This window comes from Sapajus apella, unplaced genomic scaffold (genome assembly GCF_009761245.1).
Source record: "Sapajus apella isolate SASKATOON/1434 unplaced genomic scaffold, GSC_monkey_1.0 scaffold29, whole genome shotgun sequence".
In the NCBI taxonomy this organism is placed as follows: Eukaryota; Metazoa; Chordata; class Mammalia; order Primates; family Cebidae; genus Sapajus; species Sapajus apella.
The window spans coordinates 128,740-136,950 of record NW_022436969.1 but is presented as its reverse complement, the minus strand read 5'-3'; the positions used below and the strand labels follow the sequence as shown (position 1 = coordinate 136,950).

Sequence of the window (8,211 nt, the reverse complement as noted above, 5' to 3'; positions counted from 1 at the left end):
AGGCAGAGGTTGCAGTGAGCCAAGATTGCACCACTGCACTCCAGCCTGGGCAACAGAGTGACTCCATCTCAAAAAAAAAAAAAAAGAAAAACTAGCAGGGTGTGGTAGCGGGCATCTGTAATCCCAGCTACTCAGGAGGCTGAGGTAAGAGAATCATTTGAACCAGGAGGTGGAAGTTGCAGAGAGCCAAGATCGCGCCATTGCACTCCACCCTGGACGACAGAGTGAGACTGTCAAAAAAAAAAACAAAACAAAACAGGCCAAGGTAGGAGAGACAGCTGCTAATGCCCCCCACAAGCCTGGTTTATTCCTATTTGGTCTCCGGCGTTAGGCACTCTTTCCCCAGCATGTACATAAGGTCCAGTTTTCTCCTTTATGCAAGCAAGGCCTCACCCCAAAGTCCTTTAGCCCTAGTTTCTGTATCTGTGGTGCCAGGGGTTCCAACATCCACCTCCCTGGCCCCCTAGGCTCAATCTGCACGGGATGCTGTCATGCAGGCTGTTCAGCTGGGCCTCAGAACCCTTTCTCAAAAAGCCAGGCTTTAAGCTCTTGGTCAAAGTAGCCCTTGATCCGCAGGGTACCTGTCACCTCATTGACCTGAGTGATGGGTGTCTTCCCCAGCAGTGGGCTCAGAAAACCTTCCACATCTTTCTGCAGGGCCCAGATGTCCCCTTCCACCTTTCGGATCACAGTCATCTGGCGGTTGCCATGCGTGATGTCCTTGTAGACGGGGATGTTGTGCATCCGAGAGCGTCGTACAAAGTAGGGCAGGTTGGGTGGGGGGTCTCTGGGAGGCTGCCAACCACTAGGTGTAGGGTAACGTTCATGCTTTGGGGGAACTGGGATCCCGGTAGCTGGTAAAAGGCGCTCCATAAACTGGTATTTGTCCACAGACTCCACAAAGCTGGGGTAATCCGGAGGACCCTGGGTCTGGCTCAACAGCCGTAGCCCACAGCTCCGCTGGATGCTGGTTCTCCAACCCAGCAGCAAAGCCCAAAACTTGGTAGCTGCCATCTTGACCCGCTACACCAGCCTTCTCATAATGCTAGTTTCAACATTTTTTCCCCATTTATTTATTTTATTGCATTTTAGGTTTTGGGGTACATGTGAAGAACATGCAAAATTGTTGCATAGGTACACACGTGGCAGTGTGATCTGCGTTCCTCCCCATCACCTACATCTGGCATTTCTCCCCTTGCTATCTCTCCCCAGCTCCCCACCCCCCACCGTCCCTCCCCTATTTGAATCCAAGCTGGAAAATACTCTTCAGGATATTATCCAGGAAAACTTCCCCAACCTAGCAAGGCAGGCAAACATTCAAGTCCAGGAAATACAGAGAACACCACAAAGATATTAGTCAAGAAGAGCAACCCCAAGGCACATAATCGTCAGATTCACCAGGGTTGAAATGAAGGAGAAAATACTAAGGGCAGCCAGAGAGAAAGGTCGGGTTACCCACAAAGGGAAGCCCATCGGACTCACAGCAGATCTCTCAGCAGAAACCCTACGAGCCAGAAGAGAGTGGGGGCCAATATTCAACATCCTTAAATAGTTTCAACATTTTAAAGGCAAAGATATGGACAACAGTGATGCAAGCTTGCACTCCTAGTGCCCTCTAGTGGATACAGTTGGTTTCAGGCGTCACTTGCTAGGTTTTAGTGAAGCTTTCCATAAAAAGAATGCTCTAGCACTATATTCCGTCCTCTCTGCTTTCTCCTCCTCTATTTTTTGGCCTTGTCCATGTTCCCAAGATACACTGACAATGTTACTCAGTGTTAATGCTAATAAAGCTCTATTTACAAAACAGGTGTTTGTTTAGAAAAATAGCTGTAGCCTTTCATTTGTGTCTGGTGGTTTTTTTCTTTTTAATTTTCTATTTATTTATTTTTTAGATGGAGTTTCCCTCTGTTTTCCAGGCTGGAGTGCAGCAGCGTGATCTCAGCTCACCGTAACCTCTGCCTCCCAGGTTCAGGCAATTCTCCTGCCTCAGCCTCCCGAGTAGCTGGGACTACAGGCTCATGCCACCATGCCTGGCTAGTTTTTGTATTTTTAGTAGAGACGGGGTTTCACCTAGTTGGCCAGGATGGTCTCAATCTCTTGACTTCATGATCCACCCACCTTGGCATCCCAAAGTGCTGGGATTACAGGCATGAGCCACCGCACTCAGCCTGTGTCTGGTGGTTTTTGTGCTGCAACAAAAGAGCTGAATAGTTGCAGCAGAGACTGTTTATGACCTGCAAGGCCTAAAATATCTATTATCTGTCATTTTACAAAAACAGTTCACTAACTTCTAATCATGGAACATTTCACTAGCTCTGAAAGATGCTTTGGCTAGGAAAGGCTATTCCTCAGTTGAATATGTTTGGGAAACCCTCCACTAATACACATGAGCAGTAAAGAAACCTCTTTAATTTTAATTCCATATTTCTTTAATTAGTTTAGTCTGGGAATTCTTATTTTCACCTAAGACCTATTAACATAGTATTCAATAAAACATATTTTGGGAAATACTACTCTATAATATTGTACTTTCTTGGAGTCAACAATTCTGGTTTTCACAATAGAAGAATTGCTTTCTAAAGAATAGCACTATGCTTAGCTTTCATTTATTACATAAGAATATTTTAAAAATCCATTTAATCTTGTTACTCTGGATTTTTTTTTTCTATTATACTGCTGTTTCTTGGTTGTCTTCTTTATTCATTCATCTAGTTTTTGCTCATGGTCAATTTTTAAATGCGTAATTATGCACCTCAAAGACTCAGAAGAAATTGCACTTTTAAAATGATTTTCCATGATTATTAACACAGAATTCTACAGAATATGGAAATGAAGAAAGAGAAAGAGTAAAAACTAGTCTTCCTTTTTAATGGAAATTCCATACTGTGCCAAAACCAGCTAGTTCACTTTTTAACAAATAATTAGGCCTAACTGTTGGGTATTAGTAAAGCAAAGTGAGTTTACAAAGGATACTGAGGTGGAGCATGATGGCTCACGCCTGTAATCCCAGCACTTTGGGAGGCTGAGGTGCGTGGATCGCTTAAGGCCGAGAGTTCGAGACTAGCCTAGTCTAAATGGCAAAATGCCATCTCCACTAAAAATGTAAAAGTTAGCCAACGCAGTGACACATGCCTGTGAGAGAGTGAGTAAAAAGAAACTAGTTAGGCAGATAGTTAGGGCAAAGAGTCCTCGGCAGAACTTCTCTTAACAAAACGCAGCCCAAGAAATCACTTCTCTTTGAACAAAGAGCAGCCTGGAAGATCAGGCTACAAACATAGATAAAGAAGCAGCTCCGGAAAAGAGAGGGCACTTCCTGGGTAATCAGCAAGCTTCACATTCATACAGTGGGTCCCAGTAAGCACATTCCTTTCCTTCTTTGGACATACTCAGATAAGGAAGCTGGAAGTTTGCATGGGGTATGCCTGCAGCTGCACTGATGAGAAGGGGTACCTGGTGCCAGGAATGTCAACCATGGGGCTTTACCTCCCACTTTTTTAGCGCACGCACAGCAGGAAAGAGATAAGCAATAGGAGTAGCTCAGGCCAAGGACCTGCCTACATAATAAAAGGTTGTGGTAGAGCTACCAGAAATGCGTGCCTTATGCAAATGAGATACTAAAAATACAAAAATTAGCCGGGTGTGATGGTACCCACCTGAGGAAGGAGACCCTTAATCCTCTTTGGCTTTCTACAGCACATCTCAAAAGAAGTTAGAAGTCACCCAGAGGAGGGAGCAGTTGACGCCGCAGGCCAGGTTAAGGATAAGATCTCTACTGCTAACCACAATCCCATCTATAGATCACGGATATGGCATGGAGGAATCTTTCCAGAAGACACTGTTTTTACTCAAACATGATCAGACCCCCACCTAAGTCACATACCCCACACATACTTCATGGATCAAGACCCTTTCACATGTAATTTCTAGACTTGTAAGCCTTTAAAAGGGCACGGATTTTTTTGTTGTTGTTGGGGAGTGTGATTTTAGGCATTTATGCCGCCGCAGCTTCCAGCCAAATAAAACACCACTTCCTTCCCGGTTTGGTATTGGAGAGGTTTGTTGGCAACTGTTTCTGCTTCATTATTTGGTTCCATGACCAAGAAATGAATTTTGGTTGGTGGACGGCCAGTACAGGCCTTTCAGGAGGTTTTGCCTTGCCCTGTGGAGCATGCCTGAGGGGGACTCCAGCCCACTTGGGCGACACAATTCCTGAGAGCACTCCTGGGAAGTTATCGGCCCCAGTGGAAAGCCTTGCCAGAGCAAAGCAGGAAAGCCCCAGCAGTGTGGATCCACCCCGTGGCTGAAACACCAAGAAGGAACGGGTGCCTGGCGTGTCCGGATGACAGAAACACGGCAGGAGTGATCCTGGGAAACTTGCCCACCTCCTTTAGGTGGAAACGTAGCCTGATCTCCCATGTGTGCTGGATTGGGCACTCCTGAACTCGGATCTCTCTCTCTCTCTCTCTCTCTCTCTCTCTCTCTCTCTCTCTCTGTAACTAACCTTGGAAGTCTTGGCGTATTTTCACATACCTGCCATTCACCTCAGCTGATCTTATCAACTGGAAAAATAACCCCTCGTCTTATACTGAGAAGCCACAAGTTCTCATGGACCTCCTGCAGACTATTATTCAGAATTATAACGCCACTTGGGCTGACTGCCACCAGCTGCTTATGTATGTTTTTAACACTGATGAAAGGTGGAGAGTACTCCAAGCTGCTTCTAATTGGCTGGAGGCACATGCTCCAGCAGATTACCAGAGCCCCCAGGAGTATGTCAGGGTCCAGTTACCGGGGACTGACCCCCAGTAGGATCCAAACACCATGCAGGGCATGCAGAGGCTAGTCCGGTACACAGAGGCCTTACTGGAAGGATTGAAAAAGGGAGCCCAGAAGGCTACAAACATCAATAAAGTCTCTGAGGTCATTCAAGGAAAAGAGGAAAGCCTGGCACATTCTATGAGAGGCTATGTGAAGCCTATCCCATGTATACTTCTTTCAATCCTGAGAGCCCTGAAAAGCAACACATGGTAAATATGGCATTTGTCAGTCAGTGTGCAGAAGACATTAGGAGAAAGTTACAGAAGCAGGCAGGATTTGCAGGCATGAATACTTCACAGTTATTGGAAATAGCTAACCAGGTGTTTATGAACAGAGACACAGTAAGCCATAGAGAAAGTCGTAGAGAAAACGAGCGTCAGACTCAACAAAGTGCTGACTTGATAGCTGCCGCTATTAGAGGAGTGCCCCCAAACAGGCAGGGAATGGGGGGCTCCTGGAAATCTACCCAGTCTAATCGCCCAAGCCTGCAATGTGACGTGTGTTTACTGTAAGGAAGTGGGAGGACACTGGAAGGACAGGTGCCCCCAGTTAGCGGGAAAACAGGGAGATCTTAAGCACGAGGCTTCAGACAAAGGTGAAGGAGCTCTGTTCAATCTAATGGAAGGGCCACTGGACTGAAGAGGACCAGGCTCGATTGCCTCCAAAGAGCCCATGGTCAGGATGACAGTGGGGGGCAAGGACATTGACGTCCTCGTCGACACAGGTGCTGAATATTCTGTGGTAACCACCCCTGTAGCTCCCCCCCATCAAAGGAAACAACCAATATTGTTGGAGCTACTGGGGTGTCAGTGAAACAGTCTTTCTGTTTGCCTCGGACTTGTGAGGTGGGGATGCACAAGGTGATTCACCAGTTCTTATATATGCCCGATTGCCCTTTGCCCCTGCTGGGAAGAGATCTGCTCAGTAAGCTAGGGGCAACCATCACCTTCACCAAAAGTGGCTCTATACATCTTGCATTGCCTAAAACTGAAGTCATAATGGCCCTTAGGGCTCCTCATGAAGAAGAGTGGAGTCTCTTCTTAACCGAACCAGATCGGAAGACAGAACCTGCATTAGCAAAACGATGGCCTAAGGTCTGGGCAGAGGACAATCCACCAGGACTAGCAATCAACCAGGCCCCTGTGCTCATTGAAGTCAAGCCTGGGATTCAGCCGGTTAGGCAAAAGCAATATCCAGTTCCCTGAGAGGCTCTAGAAGGCATTCAGGTCCACCCAAAATGCTTAAAGGACTATGGAATTCTAGCTCCTTGTCAGTCTCCATGGAACACCCCTCTCCTGCCTGTTCCTAAACTGGGGACAAAAGGCTACAGTCCAATGCCAGACTTGTGCTTGGTTAGTCAGGCTACAGGGACTTTGCACCCAACTATACCCAAGCTGTACACGCTGTTGGGATTATTGCCAGCGGAGGATAGTTGATTCACCTGCTTGACTTAAAGGATGCTTTTTTTTTTTAGCATTAGACTGGCCTCAGAGAGTCAGAAACTATTTGCATTTCAATGGGAAAATCCAGAAACAGGTGTAACCACCCAGTACACCTAGACACGGCTACCTCAGGGGTTCAAGAACTCTCCCACCATCTTTGGGAAGGCACTAGCCCGTGATCTCCAGGAGTTTCCTGCTAAGGACTTAGGCTGCATGCTGCTCCAATATGCTGATGAGCTTTTATTGGGACATCTCATGGCAGTCAGGTGCGCGAAAGGAACAGATGACTTACTTTGGTACCTGGAGCACTGTGGGTGTAAAGTGTCTAAAAAACCCCAGATTTGCCAATAGCAAGTGCGATATCTGTGGTTCACCACCTGACAGGGTATAGCCTAGGAGCAGAGAGGAAACAAATCATTTGCAACCTGCCAGAACCCGAAACTAGAAGGCAGGTGCAGGAGTTCCTGGGAGCCGTGGGTTTCTGTAGATTGTGGATTCCAACTTCGCAGTACTGGCCAAACCCCTATATGAGGTGACAAAGCTGGAAGATAAGGAACCCTTTGAATAGGGATCTCAGCAGTGGCAGGCCTATCAGGAACTTACGTCAGCCCCTGCTTTGGGGTTACCCGATTTAACAAAGCCTTTCACATTGCATGTGTCAGAAAGAGAAAAAAATGGCAGTTGGAGTTCTAACACAAACAGTGGGACCTTGGCCCAGGCCTGTAGCTAATCTGCCCAAGCAGCTGGACGGAGTTTCCAAGGGATGGCCCCCATGCTTAAGGGCCGTGGCAGCAACTGCTCTGCTAGCACAAGAGGCTGATAAGCTAACTCTGGGGCAGAACTTAACTATCAAAGCACCCCATAAAGTAGTGACTCTAACGAATAGCAAAGGACATCGTTGGCTGACAAATGCTAGGTTATCCAAACACCAGAACCTGCTATGTGACAATCCCCACATCACCACTGAGGTCTGCGACAACTTAAACCCCGCCACTCTGCTCCCAGTGTCGGAAGGCCTGGTTGAACACAACCGTGTTGAAGTACTGGACTCAGTTTACCCCAGAAGGCCCAATCTTTGGGATCAACCATGGGCAGTAGTAGATTGGGAGTTGTACGTGGATGGAAGCAGTTTTTTTAATCCACGAGGGGAAAGGTGTGCAGGCTATGCAGTGGTAACTCTGGACACTGTAATCCAGGCCAAGCCATAGCCTCATGGTGCTTCGGCTCAGAAGGCTAAACTTCCTGCTCTGACCCAAGCCCTAGAACTGAGTAAAGATAAGGCTAGGAACATTTATACTGATTCCCGGTGTGCCTTTCTAACTCTTCAAGTACATGGGGTGCTATACAAAGAAAAAGGCCTGTTAAATTCAGGGGCAAAAGAAATTTTGCAGTTGCTAGAAGCAGTCTGAAAGCTCCGGAGGGTGGCAGTCATGCACTGCTGAGGACATCAGTGGGCCCTGGGAAATGCCCAAGCTGATTCAGCAGCTTGTAAGGTGGCATCTACTCCCTACCGAGCAGCAGTTACAGCCCATCTGATTCCCCAGATACCTGACTTGGTACCCACTTATTCTAAGGAGGAAAAGGACTTTCTCTAGGCAGAAGGGGGCCAACTAATTAAAGAGGGATGGATCTGGCCACCAGATGGAAGAGTAGCGGTGCCACAGCCATTGGGGTGGTGGTTGTACAGGCTGTACATGAAACCACTCATTTAGGTCAAGAGTCACTTGAGAAGTTGTTAGGCTGGTATTTTTACATCTCACACTTATCAGCCTTGACCAAAACTGTGGCGCAACAATGCATTACATGTAGGCAGCACAACGCGAGGCAAGGTCCAACTATTACCCCTGGCATTCAAGCTTATGGCACAGCTCCATTTGAAGATCTCCAGGTAGACTTTACTGAAATGCCTGTGTGGGGGCATAAGTATTTGTTGGTCCTGGTGTGCACATAC

General features: G+C 47.1%; 1 protein-coding gene across 1 annotated transcript; it reads right to left on the bottom strand.

Moving 5' to 3' along the window:
* Positions 1 to 268: 268 nt before the first annotated feature.
* Positions 269 to 1,032, bottom strand: LOC116561363 (39S ribosomal protein L49, mitochondrial-like). Its single transcript, XM_032293111.1, has one exon. It carries the CDS (start codon positions 1,012 to 1,014, stop codon positions 514 to 516), a length of 501 nt encoding a protein of 166 aa, XP_032149002.1. The 5' UTR covers positions 1,015 to 1,032; the 3' UTR covers positions 269 to 513.
* Between the last annotated feature and the right edge of the window lie 7,179 nt (positions 1,033 to 8,211).

Coding starts and splice junctions, on each gene's coding strand:
- LOC116561363 (XM_032293111.1), bottom strand. CDS start 1,014: ATGGCAGCTACCAAGTTTTGGGCTTTGCTGCTGGGTTGGAGAACCAGC.